Source organism: Podarcis tiliguerta (assembly GCF_965153285.1).
Source record: "Podarcis tiliguerta genome assembly, chromosome: 1".
In the NCBI taxonomy this organism is placed as follows: Eukaryota; Metazoa; Chordata; class Lepidosauria; order Squamata; family Lacertidae; genus Podarcis; species Podarcis tiliguerta.
Genome location: NC_139534.1, coordinates 86,640,798 through 86,659,641, shown reverse-complemented (window position 1 = coordinate 86,659,641; position 18,844 = coordinate 86,640,798). Strand labels below are relative to the sequence as shown.

Below are 18,844 nucleotides of genomic sequence, written 5' to 3'. Positions count from 1 at the left end.
TCATTTGGTGGGTGGAGGCGGTGAAGGATACAGCCTCCTCCTCCCTCCCTATTCGCCAAGGACCTGTGCTTGCTTTTGGCAGGCAGAAATCCCTCAGGTTCAGCTTCGCCCCGCCCCCCATCGCCGCACCTGTTGAATTTCTGCATCAAAGGCGCCTTCCGCAGCACCACTGGAAGGAGCCCTGAGGAAGAGCCACCCCACCACCCCCACGAGCAAGGCGTCGCAGCCATGACTGCCTGGCATGGGAAGCGAGGCGCCGCCCCGCCCTCCGCGCGCGCCCTTCCTCGGCTCCCTCCACAGGCTCCTCCTCCGGCCCCGGATTTTGCGCCGGAGCCCCGCGCGCGCCGGCGCCCCTTCTGCCCAGCCACCCCGCCTCCGCCCTCCTCACAGCCGCGGCGCCGCTTCCAGAGCTGTCAGTGCAGCGGCAACAGCAGCAGCCGTCCAGCCGGCTCTCTCCCGCCTCCTCCAGCAGCAGACGGCGGCGACGGCCACTTCAGCAGCAGCAGGTACATGGCGAAGCGCCACCTACAGCAGCGCCCCCAGGGCAGCCTCCATTGGGGGTGCGCGGGGTTGGCAGCCGCCCGAGGTTGCTTTTCCCACCTTTTCTTTTTCTCTCTCCCCCCCTGCTTTGATACAGTGGTCTCTCCTCCGGAGAGGGGGCAATGAATGCTGTATATGGAGGGTTTGAAAAGGAGGAGGGGGTTGTCCTACTGTGAAGCGGGAACGGGGGGTGTCTCTGTCAAGTATTATCCGGGGCAGATGGGATTACCTATTTGATGCATGGCTTATCTTTATGGAGCTTTGTTCTGGTCCGGAAGGGGGAGTCTGGATGGAGCCTGCGGGCTAAAGCCCCGTGCAGAATCCTGGCAACGGAGACAGAGAGGCATTTAGCTAGATAGAGATGGTGTAGCCCTGGATATAGATAAAGACACCTCAGCCTTGTAGGTTTTCTTGGTCAGCTCCACCCCCATCCCCATTCTAAGGTCCTTACAGGTGACCCCCTTTTCCAGGTGTCCTTCTCCCCACTGATCCACTCCCCCCCCACCTGTCACTGATCTAGGAAGCCGCCAGATCAAAACGTAAAAAAGAAGGGATGTTTTAGAGTTGTGCTTATTGAGGCGGGGGGACACCCTATTTTCTATGGAAATATGAAAATCAGTTAATGCCAATGGAGCTAAAGGGATCAATTCATGTCAATAGAACCAAGGTCCAGCTTTTTAAAAATGAAGGACACCTCCTCAGTCTGGGATATTTGACCCCTGAGATCTCAACTGGAGTGCTGTTTTGCTAACCTCCTCTCTACACCACAAGGATGGGATATCATCTGCTCTCTCGTTCTATTTCTCATAATCTTTGGGTTCCCTGACCGCTTTCTCTGTGGGGCTAGGGTTAGAAACTGAGGCATACTGGAACTAGTGTGTGTGTGTATGTCTATGGGTGGGTGGGTGGACATCTCAATTCATGACACAAGATTATCTGGGAAGGCATACAGAGAATCTCTCTAGTCGGTCTCTGGAGTTGAAACCTGAGGACAGAGTTCTATTCGGCCAATTTTTTCCAGCAGGTAAGGCGCAGGAGGAGGAGGAGGAGGAGGGTGTTAAACCCAGGAAACACGTCTTGAGGCTCATTTCTTACCATTTGTTTATTTGCCTAACAATTGCCTTCTGATCAAGAGACCATCCCAATCCAGGGTGATGTTGCCACAGTCCTTGCTGTGACCTCTTCGTGAGCCCTCCTCAAAGCTCCTAGGAAAGTGGGTCAGCTTCTCCTGAGAAATCTATCTATCCGGCACTTTCTTTGTTGAGTTTCTGCACTGCCAGCTGGTTAGGAGGCTGCACTCTGGCCTCTGTGTTTATGCACATATTGAATGCGCTTTGCTTCAATTATTCATTTTTGGTGCTACAGTAATTTCCTGCAGCTTCTCTTCTCCAGGGAGCTGGTGCGTAACAAGATTTTAACATACTCTGCTTTTGAGGATATCACCCCATTTAGCCACATGGCAGCTGTCTTTATTTCTGTGCTTAATATCGGATAAGTAACCGATAACAGGAAAATTATTCCGGATCTGTCTGAATACATCAAGGGTCTCAATCATAACAAGTGTGGGAGGGAAGTATCCTAGCATTTAAACGTGAGGCTGAATGTGAGGTGAAGTCACATCTAAACCAACCTTTTCCATCTTTTGGGCAGGGGGGCAGGATTACTGGACTCATTTGTATACACAAATAGCCTGCCGAAGCCATAAAGCAAGTAACTAACAGTAAAACACCAACCAAAACAGCCGCCGCCCCCCAACCTTCAAACGTTACGACTCTTATATTTGCTGGCTCCACAATTTTGAATGACAGATTGCAAATTCAGTCTGTCCCTTACATCAGAGGTAATGGAGGGATTTTATCAGGGTTCATGGATGTCAGTTCCTTTCTGTGTCTGCAATTTTAGCCATAAAATCTTGGTTGCATGCTACTTATATCAAAAACCATTCCCATTTCTTCATCCGAAGTTTCTGCAAACAATGCCCTTAGTGCATAAATCATGCATCCCTGAGTTCCAGGTTTGGTCTCCTGACTCGGTTATGCAATCAGATTAAACAGATGCAAATATTCTCAACTTCCTAAATTCTGGTGTTTTGCCCATTTAGATTTTGACACTGGATCCATTTAAATTTTCTTTCCAAAGCAGGGTTGAATGATTGGGAATAATATGTGCAGGGGAAGAAGGAAGGGAGGCCATGGTTAGGGGGCTCAGCTATTGCAGAATAGCAGCACATGACTGATCATGACTGATAAACCTCTGCTCATGGTGTGGAAGCCTCAGTCACTGGTCACTGGAAGCCCTCACAATTCTTTCCTGGTTTCTGAGGACCGAATCTAGACAATCCGGGTTGGTTTTGATGCAGCTGCAGTTGCAGTGGAAAAATACTCATCTCTTAATTCCCACATAGTAAAGAGGTGGAGTAAACAGTTTTCAAATGTAGGAAGGGAAGAACTAGGCAGAAAGGTAGCTTAATGGCTGGCATTTGAAACCCCCAGAATGGCGAGGGAGGAATTTAAATCATAAGCTGTTGCATTGATGTCCCAGGCACTGTCCCAATATCAGCCCACAACACCAGCACAACCACTCAAGTCTCCACGCAGCATTTGCAAGAATTGTGAGACACACTTCATCAGCAACATTGTGCTGTTGTTTAAGCACTTAGAAAATGTGGTTTCTGCTGAAACAGATCAGCTCATCATAGAAAAACGTCTGGATCGTGTATGGCAATCAGATTTCTACTCTACATTCTGCACAATCTGGGAAGACCTGAGCCGTTAGCAGATATTGCCCTTATGTTTCCAAGCCTTTCTTGACAGCCTTGTGGTATGGACTTTTTTCCCCTCTCCACTTCCTCAATATAAAAGGTGAAATACTTAAGGAACCAAATTTTGCATTTCAGCAAAGGAGTCTCCGGATACATGAAATATACACACCTGGTCATGCTTAGAGTGATGCAAATTGACATGGAACAAGAATGGATATTTTCCTCCCCTTGCCACTTTAAAACAACAACTTCTAATCTGCCATTCCCTTTCAAATGCAAACAACATTATTCCAGGACCATTTCAGGCTACATTGTTGGATTTTAAAAACAGAGAAAGTCAAAGCTCAAAAACCTAAAACCAACATTTCATCATCAAAGCCAGAGTTTTATGGGATTCAAAGCTATTTGCCTACTTTTGAATTCAATAAATTCAAGCATCCGAGCTATTTCTGATTTGAATGTTATGTGGGATTTATTTCATTTACCACTATTTAGCAAAGAGACCCCCTGATAAAACATCATATTGGGGTATTGCCTTCTCATCCCATTCTTATGCCTCTCCTGCATTAGTTTTGAAGACAGTCTATAATATTTTGGCAGAGTCAGTCTAAGAAGCTAAAATCTGAACTCTGCTTTATTCCCTAGAAGTAACAAATCTCAATTTCACAGGTTTATTATTTCATTCAATCCATATATTTATATACTGCTTAAAACTTGAGACAATCTCTAATTGAGTTACAAAATAACAAAAATGATATGTATACCATTAATGTGGCAAGCTTGTTAATCTCCACCCATTTGTTCTGTGCATCCCTCGAATATTCAGTTCTTAAAAGTAAAGACCAAGCATCTTGAATGAAGTAATGAGGGCTAAAACAGACAACATAGTGACCATGAAGAAGGCACTATCATTTGCATGCCAGCAGTGGCACCTGCCCTGGTCACTGATCACTGGCATGTTAACCCTACATGAGTATGGGCCAACTCACATGGTAAGTGTGTTAGACACGGTAGTGCATGCATAAAATACTTGCATTGGAAACATAATGTGGGCACACACTTGGCTTATGCCCACCCTCACATCTGCTATCTGCCTCACTTTCTGGATTTCCCCAGAAATTTCAGAGATCACTTGATTGCAATCAGCAATCAGGAGAGGCGGAGATCCTGGCTCTTATATGTCTTAGAAGCTCATTACTCACCGAAAGCCTGAGCCTGTGGTTCCATTTATACATATAATCAGCCTATGCATTGCAAGGGAGAAAGAAGCAAGAAAACTTTTGCTCTAGCTTACCTGAAGCCAGGATACAGTTGTACCTGCTCAGGTACAACTGTCCCTCCCCACCAGGGAAGGTCAGGGAAGATGTACATCAGGAATAAGAGAGGAAGAAAGGTTGGCATTGGCATCTGCTGCCCCTGTGGATGCTGCCACCTGAGGCAGTCCCCTCACCTTGCCTCATGGGTGGGCTGGCCCTATAAGTGCCCTTATGCAACCCTTCTGTGTTGGAGGCTGGAGGCAGCCACCATAGCAGGACCAGCATCTTCACTGATAGTATAAGTAAGTGCAGCATTAGAACAAGGCCACAGTGCTGCAACTTAAGAATCCAGATACATGCAATGTTATGCTGCTTAACTTTTTTCACTGCAACTTGAGCACTTCAGTGTTGTCCAACTGTTTTTATGCAGCCACACGCAGCCTGCTGGAAATTCTCTCATCCCCCTTCTGTGTGTTCTTTCGTGTGCCAATTCCGGTACCTCCGTAGTCCTTTACTGTCTCTCACCAATGCTTTGTAAATTACTGGCATGCTCTAATCAGAGTAAAGAACAAGAGAGAAAATCCTTGCTGTGCCTGATCAAAGGATTGAGGCTTCCAGTAGGAATCACCCTGCTAGGAGCAGGAACTGATCACAGAGCCAAGCAGCAGAGATATCCATCTAGAGGCTGGTAATTGATTGCAAAGGCTACAGGAGAGGAGCAGGGAGAGATGAGTTCATGGTGGCAACCTCCCCCTCAGCCTCCTGTATTTGTCAAATGCTAGAATGTCCACCTCAGCAATGCTGAGATGAAGACTCAAGAGAGGGGCAAAGAGAGACTGGCGATGACTGTAGAGAGAATATTAGTTGGAAATTACAGCCATTTTTGAACCTATGCAAATCGATATCAGGGCTTCAAGGTATGATGATGTACTGCCTCTCCCACCTATCCTTGTCCTTGCTTCAGTTTTTCCTGATCCAGTTACAAAGGGCTGGATCTGTTCCAAGGGCATCAGAAATACAAAGCAGGTAATGTGGTATCTTCAAATCAGGGATGGGATCCTGTAGCGCTCCAGATGTTGCTGACTCCAACTCCCTTCAGCCCCAGCCAGCTTGGCCAATGGTCAAGGAAGATGGGAGTTGTTTTCAAGCAACATCTGGAGTGCCGCAGTTTCCCCATCCCTGCCTTAAAGAGATCCATGTATTCTTACTGTAAGGGAAGCTGCTCCCATAAACTTTATGACACAAACTATATAATTACTTCCCTTGCATCTCTGACATGAATTTGAGCCTCATGTGATCCCACTGATCAGAGGGAGGCCAGCAGGTCAAAACCTTGCTTAATCATGTTAGGGAGATGATTAGTGAGATTCCAGCAGATTACATGTTGGAATTGTAACTGTGAGTCCTAAATCTGAAAGTCTCATCAGCCATGAACTCATCAAGTGGCCATGGGAAGATAACTTTCTCTGTCTTGATTTGTAATATTGGACAGAGAAATGGCAGCCACCTAACTCATGGGCTTGCTACTGGAACGAATTGAGAGAGAATGATAAAGCATGTTGCACTCCAGAACTACTCTGGAAATTATGAACAATCATCATATGGATATCTTGATTTGCCCTCACTAGAGGAGCAGTTACGGAGGGTGTTTGCTGAAAAAGGAGTCTGAAGTCAATTACCGGTATATTAACTGGAGGTATGGGGAGGTATGTGATTAGTTTTTAGTTTTTTGCTTTCCTGAAGCGTAGATGAGGAATGTGTCTGAAGAAGAAATCCCATCTGCACCTTTGTCGATATCAGCAAGACCTGTAAAAGGCATTAAAATGTGGAATGTGGAGTATTCTGAGCATTTCATTTTCCATTAAGACAAACTTGATAACAATTAGCTGCACATTGTGTCTTATCCATACTGCATTCTAAGGGCTCATCCAGATTTCATTTTGTGCTGCACTCCTAGAGACAGGTCGTGGCTTAATGCTCCATGTTTCAGTGGTTTTTGTTTTGCCCCTGAGTTTTCCCCAAGAAAACTCTCGTTTTGCCGCTGAATCTGAGCAAATGTCAACCTGCAGAGAACCCAATTGCCGTTTGCTCTGATTCAGTTTTCCCAGGGGAAGCGCTGAGGAATATTCCAAAAAGCTACTTGGAAACAGAGATTTAAAGCACAAACCTGTGCCTGGAAAGTGTGGCACAAAAGGAAATCTGGATGAGCTCTAAGTCTTACAAGAACACAAGTGAACATAAGATCAACTGACAATACCAGTAGTGGAGCAGTTTCAAACCATGGTGTCACACTTAATACTCTGTTAATGAGTTGAAGCCTTCTTTTGTGACAGATACCATTAGTGACTCGAACCATCATCTGGAAACTTGGAAGATTATATTCAGAATTCTACATAGTTCAGTGCCTTTTAAAATAAAAACCAAAGATTCCAGAGCATATGTTTTCAGTCTTTAAACAACAATATTATAACTGGAGAGATGCAGAATCTGGCAAGACTCAGAGCTGCAGCCATAGAGAACCTGATGATATACAGACTGATCATGAAAGTTATTATGTTTATAGGAGATTCATTCACTTTGTATTTTTTATAGGAAATGAATCCTGAGGATCACAGCCAGTCTCCCTCTCTCATGAATAAAAATCAAAAATTACATGCTAAATCTCAGAAAAGAACAAAATCCTTATTGATAATATCAGCAATCAAAGGCTATCTGCATTGAGCGTATCATAATCCTGGCTTAGTAGAGGATGCTTGAAGCATTTCTTAACAGAAAAGGAGACAAAATTAAACCAGCCATATGAGGAGGAGAATTATGAGATAATATCTTTGTTGATAAGACATATATATATTTATATATATATCTCCTGACTGAGATCCTTTGACTAAACCCTGAAGACTAACTAGTCAAAGGGATGTCTTCTCTAGGTGGAACATGACTCAATAAGAGTGTGGAGTCAACAAAGGAGTGTGGTTTAGTGGAAAGAACATTGGGAAGAATTCAAAATAATGTTCTTCAGCTTGCCAAATGGAACACCTGCCAATTCCCTTTCAATGCTGTTCTGAGGGTTCTCCTGACCCCTCCCTGAACCAATTTCAGGGGGTGGGCATGCAGAAATTCTTGTGCAAGCAGAAATTCTTCCACAGTGCTTCCACCGACGGGACCCATTCAGTGAATCGCGCCATTGAATTCAGCATCATGTAGACTATTCAAGTTTTGAATTTATGATTAATTTACAAATAGCAGCAAGAATGTGAATCGGAAACAAAGGGGAGCCACATTTAAAGAGATCAGCATTTGGAAGACAGGTATGGCTATCACAGTGAAACACACTATCTTTGTGAGAACGCTGACAGCAGAATGATAATCTTATGAATAATTTGTCTGAATAGCACCTTTTGAACCGTCAAATATCCTTGCAATTTATTTTCCATGTTGTAAACTCTGTTTGAATAAAAACACATTTGGACAGCCATAAGAAGCTCACTGAATCACTTTAGGCAAGTTCCTGTCTTACCATCTAACCTACCTCAGGTGGTTGCTGTGAAAATGAGATCACCCCAGGTATGCTGCTGCAGGGTTATTAGAGGAAGGGTAAGATACAAACAGGGTACGCAGGTGGCACTGTGGTCTAAACCACTGAGCCTAGGGCTTGTCAATCAGAAGGTCAGAGGTTTGAATCCCCGCAACAGGGTGAGCCACCCTGCCCAAAGAAGCTGTAAATGTAAACTATGCTATTATTGGGTATAGGGGCACGAGTGGCGCTGTGGGTTAAACCACAGAGCCTAGGGCTTGCCGATCAGAAGGTCGGCGGTTCGAATCCCTGCGACAGCGTGAGCTCCCGTTGCTCAGTCCCTGCTCCTGCCAACCTAGCAGTTCGAAAACACATCAAAGTGCAAGTAGATAAATAGGTACCGCTCTGGCGGGAAGGTAAACTGCATTTCCGTGCACTGCTCTGGTTCGCCAGAAGTGGCTTAGTCATGCTGGCCACATGACCCGGAAGCTGTACGCCGGCTCCCTTGGCCAATAAAGCGAGATGAGCGCCGCAACCCCAGAGTCGACCGCAACTAGACCTAATGGTCGGGGTCCCTTTACCTTTATTATTGGGTATAAAGTAGGGCCTTATCGGTTGAATACAGGTATTGAAATAACATGGTGATAAGTGTTTCAGCAAGGCAATATACCAATGAACAAAAGGCTTAACAGCTTCCCAGTAGTTAGCCCAGCTGGACCGATACTTTGCAGATACTTTGCAGATAATTTGCAGGCACCTGGTCTCCTGCTTTGTTTGCTCTCCCCCCCCCCCTAACCTAAAGGATAAGAAGATACGGTAGATAAGAAGATAAGCCCTCACACAAACCAGTAAACACTTTCAGCTTCACCTGTATCTTTCCACTTAGGTAAACAAGAGCAAATATAATAACATACAAAAAAATTAACAAGATTCTCTGGAATATAACATATTCTCTGGAATATGATGGTAGTTTGCAAACATAATGCCTGGATCTGTGGCAGGGCCATCTAATGTGGTGTCTTCCAAATGCTGTTGAACTACACTTCCATCAGCCCCAGCCAAAATGGCCAATCATCAGGGATGGTGGGAGTTTGTAGTAGCCACTCTGGCTACCTCTGATCTATATATTGTTGCTGTTCATTGCTTGGCATTGCCTAATGGGTCATATCTGCCATTCAAAATGTCATGTCATATTTATGACATGAATAACATATAATATGGCATGAAAGTGAACTGGGAAATGTTAGGATCTATGTGAAGAAGGAGGTAGTGTAAATACAAAGGAAACATGGCAGTTGTCTTCAGATAACTTGCTGCTAATGCCCACTCTAAGGTCCCAAAGGGATTAGGCACAGGAAAAAAAATCATTTTGAGTACAAACCTGTTTTGATTTGGGTTTGTGTGTGTCTGTCTGTGTGTGTGTGTGTGTTTTGTTTTGTTTTTGAAAGGCTCTTGAGAGAGATTGTAGTTTTTATTCTGCAGGTATTGACCATTTCCAAACACCTAAAAAGACAGCTCTGGGGGAAGTTAAAGATCATTGGGTACCAGGAGGATGAGAAGTGCATTTCTTCCACCAGCCAAGAACCAGATGAAATCTCTCTGGGACCAAAAGGCTGCAGAGCAACTGCTGGAAAGGTGTTTTTTTATTCTTGAATGCACAACATAAACCGAAGCTGAGGAATTAGACTCCTATACTTAAGTCTTCTCATTGAGGCTTTGCCCATTTGACTATGGCATATAAACACTGAAATCCCATGAGGCTTATGCATTGTTAGAATGCACAAAATTGTATGGAATTTTCCCGATGTCATATTCTCTGGAATTTGTAAGAATATATTATTGGGGTGGGACGCGGGTGGCGCTGTGGGTTAAAGCCTCAGCACCTAGGGCTTGCCGATCGAAAGGTCGGCAGTTTGAATCCCCGCGGCGGAGTGCGCTCCCGCTGTTTGGTCCCAGCGCCTGCCAACCTAGCAGTTCGAAAGCACCCCTGGGTGCAAGTAGATAAATAGGGACCGCTTACTAGCGGGAAGGTAAACGGTGTTTCCGTGTGCGGCTCTGGCTCGCCAGAGCAGCGATGTCACGCTGGCCACGTGACCCGGAAGTGTCTTCGGACAGTGCTGGCCCTTGGCCTCTTGAGTGAGATGGGCGCACAACCCTAGAGTCTGTCAAGACTGGCCCGTACGGGCAGGGGTACCTTTACCTTTACCTTATTATTGGGGTGGGAGTGCAGAAGGATTAGGTATAGTGGAATGAGAAACACTGTAATCACCACTCGTGCACCCCTCAAAAAGTGTAAACCCATATTGCTATATAAACAACCTTGAGCTAAGTGTCATAGTGAATACCCTACCACTTGAAATAGAGTCCACATACTGGGCAGTTTTAGTGCTCTGCATTAGGGTGAGCATGCAGCTTCACAGAGGCCACTCTTCTATTTGAAGGGTCATAGAATCATAGAGTTGGAAGAGACCACAAGGGCCATCGGGTCCAACCCTGGTTTAAAGACAAAGAACCCTAAGAAGAATGAACAAGAGCCTTGAAAGCAGAAGGGCTCTAACTTAGTGGCAGAAGGTCATGCAGAAGGTCCCAGGTCCTCAGCATTTGCAGGTAGGGCTAGGCATGTCCCATGTCTGAAACCCTGGAAAGCTACTGGTAGTCAATGTAGACTATGCAGAGCTAGATGGACCAATAGTTGGACTTGCTATAAAGCAGCTTGCTATGTTCCTATGCTGCTGACCATCCAGAGTTAATACCTGGACAGCAGACTGGGTAGGAACACAGGTCACCTCATTGCCTTCCTTGCTCAGTTGTAGTTATTATTTCTACAAATGGATCCATGGGTATAGATTAGCATAGGCAAGGCTAATGCAAAAGGGTGTCCTCTTTTTTTGGCAATGCAGACAACCAGGCAGGCAAAATCTTCTACCACAAACAGAACCTTAGTTTCATATGGATTCAGTCCTTCTAAGATATAATTAACTTTTTCCTGTGATGATGCACACAAATTATAAATTGCGTCATCATCTGATACTTGGGATCAGCATCCTGTGAATGGAACAGGCAGCACACAGTATCAGGGCAAATCAAAGAAAAAGCTTTATCACGTCTCTGCTAACCACAGGGCATGCAGGCTGCTCATTGTACAGGCTTTTGATGATTCATATAATTGAGACACTTGCAGCTGTCCTAAGACATTAGGGTGATGTGTTACAGTGCAGCCGCCTAGAAAGTACCAGGATTTTTTTTTAAAAAATGCAGCTCACAAGATGTTGAGAAGCACTTATATCATTCCGTGCAGCTATATCATTTCTTGTGAGTAGGCAGTTCACCTTTTTTCGATCATGGGTCTAATCCATTAGCCATATGTCCAAAAAGTCTGTGTTTGTGGAACATCTGCAGTGTCGAGATTAAAATATAGAACTGTGCTGTGCCTCCTCATAAAATTCTGGCCTCATTAATTAGAAGAAGGCTCACCTTTCCATAGCCTCAGATTCATTGTGGACACCACCTGCAGTCTTAACACCATGAACATAAAAATGCAAGGATAAACTTCACCTACCATTTTGACTTTGCCAGAGGTCAGAAAAACTCCTCTCTAGCCAATGTGAGGCTATTGATATTTGTTTCCCTGAGAAAATGGTGAAATACTTAATTTCTGAGAGGGGCTGAAAGTAGCGGCTGAATATGTGAACTGTTAAATGTTTCAGCTCTTGACTTCCCGGTCATTAATTTAATAGCAATAAGATGAGTCACATGTGGGTACACTCTGGGTGCTATAACCACATAAAAATTGCCATCTGTTCATGATTGATGGTCGAGAGGCTGACTTCATTAATAAATAACATTTACAGAGAAATCAGTATCTAATTTATGTTCTGGGCTCATTTATATCCTGCCCCAGTGTGCTTCAGAAGATATGCAGCTGTATAACCTGAGTGTAGTTGTGTTGGCCCAAGGATTTAAGGTACGCTTTGCACCCTCAGGGGATCACCTTAATTTGGAGGAGCTTATGGATGTTCAAACTGAAATTTCTCTTCTCCTGCCCCTCATCTTCTTAGATAGTACAGGCAAACTGATCCCGTTGATGTCTGGAAGTGTGCTCTTGCCTAATGATGGGAAGGATCTAGTTGTTCAACTGCCTGATTTCCAACCCCTGGAGCAATGCATTCACATTCATGGGAGTCTTCTCAATGGGACACACTACTTCCAGAGCTGCGCTTTAGATTTAATTCTCTTCTTTCTTTCATGCATACCTTTTTATTGGGGGGAGGATGCATTTTGTACTTTAACAACACGAGGATTGGTGAAATAGCCGTCAAATGCAGTAATTAGCTAAATATTTCTAACCAATGCAAGCAAATCACATAACCACTTTTACTTTTGTAAGTATTTTCTTATCCGGGGAAGATTTGGGAAACTATATTAATATATGAGGACAAAAGCCAGTGATACATTCAGATCTGGGTGAGCCTGTGGATAAATAGTGCCCTGGCCAAAGAGCACCTTGGTCAGTGTTATAGTGTTGCCAAGATGTTTGGTTTGGAAAACTGAACAGTGTTAACAGCTTCTCCAGCTCCCAAGCTTTTCCAGCAATAGCCATGAAAAACTGCTTCATTTCACCCCTAGCTCACAACATGCAGTCAAAAAGCACCGGGCTTTGCTCAGTGCTCCCTTCCAGTCAGCACGCAGGGTGAGCCTGCAGCTCAGTCAGCTTAGAGATGGGTGAATATGTCAATGATGGTTTCTCCATTTTTCATTTTTTCCACTTTTGAATTCAGTTCCCCGCATTTCCACATCGGTTTGGGCTTTGAAAAAAGAAGTCCTTGTGAAAATTCATCGGCATTTAGTACAAATTTCTCCTAATACACACATCTTTGTATGGAATTTTGCCTAATATAATCATTTTTGCAAAGCATATTTTCCCTAATGTAATGCATGTTTATATGACATTTTCACACTTCACACTAGTAGATACGCTTTTGTCCATATTACTTGACCGGAGAAGGGCACTGCAAAATTCAGAGAAGTATGAATCTGAAAGGATGGCTGTGTTTCGGTTTCCATCTTCTTTCAGAAAGTGTGAGTTAAGTAGGTTGTCCTTTAATGTGAACTGAATGTACGCATGTACAAAGGCATTTCATGATATTTGTGTGGTTTAAAAATGTTTGCAGATAAAAGTAGCTCAATAGTCCCCTCTATTTCTGATGAATGACTATTGATTGAGACAGAAGATCAAACCATTCTGACGTCTTTGTCAAAGGGAGATTTGGAATTCTGAGAAAATGCAAATAATTTGCTGACTATTTAGGAAGAGCTCTAATTCAAAATGAAACTAAGTGGCTACTTCATCCAAGAGCTGCTGCAAAGCGGCTAAATTTAGCCTTTTCTATAATGACCTTATCCGGAAATTAACACTGAAGCAGTAACAGGGCAGTTGTTGTTTCAGGGACCGTGGGGGTCAGCATTCAGTGGAGACATCTTCAAGTCTGCAAGCCCTTTTTGCATAGCAGCTACCAGCTGCCTCTCTGAGAAATGCTGAACCTGTCCCAGAGAATAAGACATGCTTTGGAACAATGCTGGCTACATGCTGTCAAGCTCAGTCCTTTGCTGTCATCCCCAGCCTGAGTATGAACAAAGACATAGCAGCCCTCCAGGGCTTCAGTGCAATCTTGTGGCCATAATATCTGAATGCACTAAGGATCCACAGACTGAGACTGGAGACAGTTGAAGGTGGTTTGAAACAGATTGCTTCTCATGACATGTACATTCATCCCATTTTCACCTCTGGTAAACATGCTTTGCAGGGTTTTGCAATTGATTCAAAGCACCTCTGCATACACACAGTCTTTCTCATACCACTTTTAATGCTCATAGAGACAATTGTGTGGCAGATACAAAGCTGTCCTTCTGCGCCATTCAGAGCTCCTGAGCAGTGGTGTAGCGTGGGTTGTCAGCACCCGGGGCAAGGCAAGTAATTTGCGCCCCCTAACCCGGGGCAAGGCAAGTAATTTGTGCCCCCCCACTGCACTGTCCCTCCCCCAGATAGTCCCTCGCTCTCTCTCCGCACCGCACCGCATGCCTGGCACCCTCCCCTCCACAGTGGGCGGCGACCCGGCAGCTCGGATCGGATTCACACAGCCAGCACTGCAGTGAGAGAGAGTGAGTGAGCCAGGTAGGGGCAGAGAGCTGCGAGTGCGAGGGCCCCCCCCCCAGATGTTGTGCCTGGTGCGGCCAGCCCCCCCTGCACCCCCCACGCTACGCCACTGCTCCTGAGTGGAGCCAGTTCCTGTTAAATGTGGGGCTTGTATTGGACACTGAATTTAAGTCTCATGTAGGCCTCACCCCCACTATGCATTTAAAGCACTATGGTACCACTTTAAAGAGTCATCATGGCTCCCGCCTCCCCAAAAAAATAAACTCCTGGGAACTGTAGTATGTTAAGGTGTTGAGAGTTGTTGGGAGACCCCCTATTCCCCCCGCAGAGCTACAATTCCCAAAGTTCTCTGGAAAAAGGGATTGACTGATAAACCACTCTGAGAACTCTGGGAATTGTTAAACCATTATGGGAGAGGAGTGTGGTGAGAGAGTCCCATGTCACAAGTGGAAATTGCTCACAGGATCTGGTTTCAACCTTATAATATCTTAATTTAGAAGCAGTTACTTAGATAAAAACTGAAACATGTGGCTTTGCAGTAAAAAAGTGTACATCAAGCAGCTTTGAGTGAAGGCGTATTTTTTTTTCTGTTCTGCGAATGTGAAAATAGTGAATGTGTTTACTATTCTATCGTTCCAGAGAATTGAGAGGAAACCTTACTGTAGACACAGTCTTCATAGCTTTGGGGTAATGAGCGTGCAAAGGTTTTACATGAAAGGGGTTTGCTTGAAAGCCCTTGCTGTTTGCAGCACATGGGGATAAAAGAGATCTGATATTTCCCTCTATTTCTAATTATGCAACTGTTGATTTAGACAGAAGATCAAACCATTCAGAAGTCCAGATTTGTGCCTGGCATTTGAGACACAGGCTTGAGAGTAAAGACAACCAGGACTGAAATCCTCATGACAGTAATTTGTCTTCCTACCAGCATCTCTCCCTAGAAGAGGATCCCAACACCTGTAGGCCACTTGCTTTACTTCTGCTTGTGCTTCAGAGTTTCCAGACACACACACACACACACATGGCAAAGCGTATCTTTTTCATGGTATCTCTAGCACTTTGCCTTTGAAACCCTTTGATGCCCACAGCACAGCCTTCTAAATTCATAGGCTGCCACCTGGCAGTGGGCCAGCTCTGAAGTGACAGACAGTGCAGACAAGAGACCCCAGCCATTGAGCTCTCAGACTGAGTGATGTTTTAATGAGCACAAGAAAGAAAGGACAGTGAAAAGAGCTCCATGTCTATGCCATGACTGCCAGGTTTGTTCTCAGGCTGAAAGTGCCAATAGATCATGCTTTGGCCTCTTGCCATTAGGATTATATATACTGGAGCAGGGAGGGAAATGCATTTAGTTCTTTCTCATCTGTGTTTCTCGTGGACCATCGATGGTTGTTTATGGCAGGCAACCCAATCTATTTCTATCCCGTAGTTTGGATCCCCCTCCCTTTCATGAAAGGTCTGGTTTTTACTGCTAATATAGACATTGTGTTTTGTGCTCTCTGGTTCCATCCCCTCCTGTGTGGGGGGCTGCATGCAGATTGCCTCATCCAGGGGGTGGAACTGGATTATCTGTCTGGAGTTTTAGCCTACCAAATGATAAAATCAGGTTTGTGAACAATGAGGTATTCATTTTATGTTGTTCCCCCCACTTTTTCCCCTAATTTTCCCAGTGAGATGCCCCTACTGTTTGTGCTGGCGGTGAAGTAGCCTTTCTGGGACCAACCAGGGAGCAGCCCTAGATCTCAGCAGCTCTGTTTACATTTGCCTACTTCAGAGCTGCTAATAGGCTAAGCAGGACAAAGCCCACACATCTCATCATCACCCAAACCTTCTGATTGGTGACCAAATCACATCCATCCCTGGCATGCAAACAACTAAGGCACCTTAGGAAAAGGAGGCAGGGGAGACAAGCAGTCGAAATCAGAGTGAAATGGGAAATACATTCTAAACCAAGGAATTATTTATCACAATAATTATTATACAAGCAAACCCTCCAGAAATAAATCCTTAATAGGCTAAAACCTATGCAATATCTTTGAAGATGAGCCAAACCCATTTATTTGATGCTTTGGTGGAGACGGTAAGCAGATTTGGCCTATTAAGGATTTATTTTTGGAGTGTTTGTATATATGATAATTTATTTTATTGTAATAAAGAATTCTATGCTTAAAATACATTTCCCTCCACTACCACCCCAAGCTCTGTTTTTGAATCTAGCCCTGTTAACAATAGTTTCCGGACTTCTTGCTCTCAATGGACAAAGCATCTTGAATTAGCAATCAGTGTTCCTTAAAACCAGACAGCAGTGTTCAACTGAAAAGGGAGAGAAATGTCAATAGTAGGTTTAGGTGAACAAATACTGGTTAAAAATGGAGAAACAACTAAAATATTGGACAGAATTAGGTTGCTATAGCAACAAATAGAGCTCTGTTTAGAAGTCTGCAGGGCTTGTCTGCAGACACATGTTGAATGGTTGGATTCACATGAAACTCTAGCAGTCTTCTCCACAATCACCCCACCTTCCAACACTGATCCATGATGACTCATGTCACAACTGGCACTTAATAAAGTTGGCCAGCCCAACTTCCCCCATGCCACATTTTCCCACATCAAAGGGCATTGTTCTGGATGGTTTTGATTTTAAACAGTCAGAGTTGGATATGCCCTTGGAGTTCATTGCTGTGCATGTTAAGTGTCTTCGTGTTTTCAGTCCCAAGTAACCATACATAAACTTGTGGGCTGATGCCAGCTGAGACTGGCCAAGGTATGGTAGTCTTACATGGATTGCCGCAGGATCTTTGGTGCTTGGATTTTAAATGCTGATAACCTGTTCTAGTTTTGAGTGTAATCGAGCTGCAGCGCTGAACCTGCTCTTACCTTGTTTTGAAATACTTCAACTAAAATGTTGTCCCCTTCACTTTTTTAAAAAATTCTTTAGATATGATGACTCAACTGAGAACCCAACTTTTGTTTGGCTTCCTGTGTCAAATCACCTGCTCCGTTGTGTACGGCTTCCCCGCTGATTCTGGATCTGAGTTCCGGTCTGCTTTTTCCGTCGCTAGAACCAGCAGTATGGAAGGAAGCACTGAAATGGTGATCACCTTTGACAAAGTCTATGTGAACATTGGCGGGGACTTTGACCCCAAAGCTGGATTATTCCGATGCCGTATCCCTGGAGCCTATTACTTCTCCTTTACGGTTGGAAAGTACCCCAAGAAAAACTTGTCCGTCATGCTGATGAGAAACAAGAACGAGGTTCAAGCCATTGTATATGACGAGCATCACCGTAAAGAGCGGAAAGTGGCAAGCCAGAGTGCCATGTTGCAGTTGGACTACGGTGACACAGTCTGGCTGCGCTTACATGGAGATCCCAAATATGCCCTCTACAGCAATGTAGGTCCCTATACAACTTTCAATGGGTACCTCATCTATCCAGACACGTCCAGCTATTTTCAAAACAGTGTCGGTTCCCAGGAGCTAGGAGAAACTTCAGGGCCTTCTTCACCTAATGTAATTCAGCAGCTTTCAACGAACCAGAATGAAATCTCAGAGAAACACCTTTTTTCGGACCAGCCCAGCAGATCGCAGGATACTCGTTCGGCCTTTTCTGCTGCCCGTTCAGAAAGCCTTCTGGGGTCAGATGAGAAGCAAACCCAGCACGAGCCAATCACATTTGACACAGAATTTGTGAACATTGGGAAAGATTTCAATTTCTCCACCGGCATCTTTACGTGTCGCGTTCCAGGTGCCTACTATTTCTCCTTCACCATTGGCAAGATGCCCTTCAAAACCATGTCCGTGAAACTGATGAAGAACCACAACGAGGTTCAGGCGATGATCTACGATGACAACCACTCCAAAAGGCGTGAGATGCAGAGCCAGAGCATTATGCTGCCTCTGCAATATGGCGACACCGTTTGGCTCTACAGCCACCAGCACGATGGCTATGGTGCCTATAGCAACCATGGCAAGTACATCACCTTCACTGGATTCCTGGTCTATCCCGAGACAAAGACAAAACCGCCTCCAGATGCCAACATGTCTCCAGGGTCAAGAATCTAAACAGATGTATGAAAAGGGCATAAGAGAAGCCAAGATGCAGTAGGCTCTGGTGCAGGTCCTGGACGGACGTCATCTTTCACATGACAATGTTAAGAGCATGCTATTGTATGTCCAGTGCATTCCTTATGCTGCACGCTTGTGTTCTGACTGCAGAGCCATTGTTGTTTCTCCCACTCATTCATTCATAGAATGACCTTCATGGGATATGTGTGTTTTGTTCATTATTGATGTTTGATTTAAGCATAAAGCATGAGGTAGCTTGGGGAGTAGAAGAAATAGGGGCAGTGAAATGAGATGTGAATAAAGGAACTGCTTACAGAAATACTGGAAGAACTTATGAAAGACTCGGCAAGGCACTTGGGAGTTGATAACATCCACTGCAAATGCGGACCAACACTCTGAGAGAGGGGTGTATGTAATGAAAATAATGAACTCAATAAAATCCTGAGAGAAAAGGTACTGGGTTTCCTTGTCTGTTTTGATGTATTAGATTGATTTAGATATATTAGATTAGATATAGCTACCTCCATCATCAGTTCATGGAACATGGTAGTATG

The 18,844-nt window shown here is 44.5% G+C and overlaps 1 protein-coding gene across 1 annotated transcript; it reads left to right on the top strand.

Moving 5' to 3' along the window:
• Positions 1-383: 383 nt before the first annotated feature.
• On the top strand, positions 384-18,746 carry C1QTNF4 (C1q and TNF related 4). The gene is made up of 2 exons (XM_083457726.1): positions 384-506; positions 17,164-18,746. The coding sequence occupies exon 2, from the start codon at positions 17,166-17,168 to the stop codon at positions 18,285-18,287; it is 1,122 nt and encodes a 373-aa protein (XP_083313852.1). The 5' UTR covers positions 384-506; positions 17,164-17,165; the 3' UTR covers positions 18,288-18,746.
• The last annotated feature ends 98 nt before the right edge of the window (positions 18,747-18,844 follow it).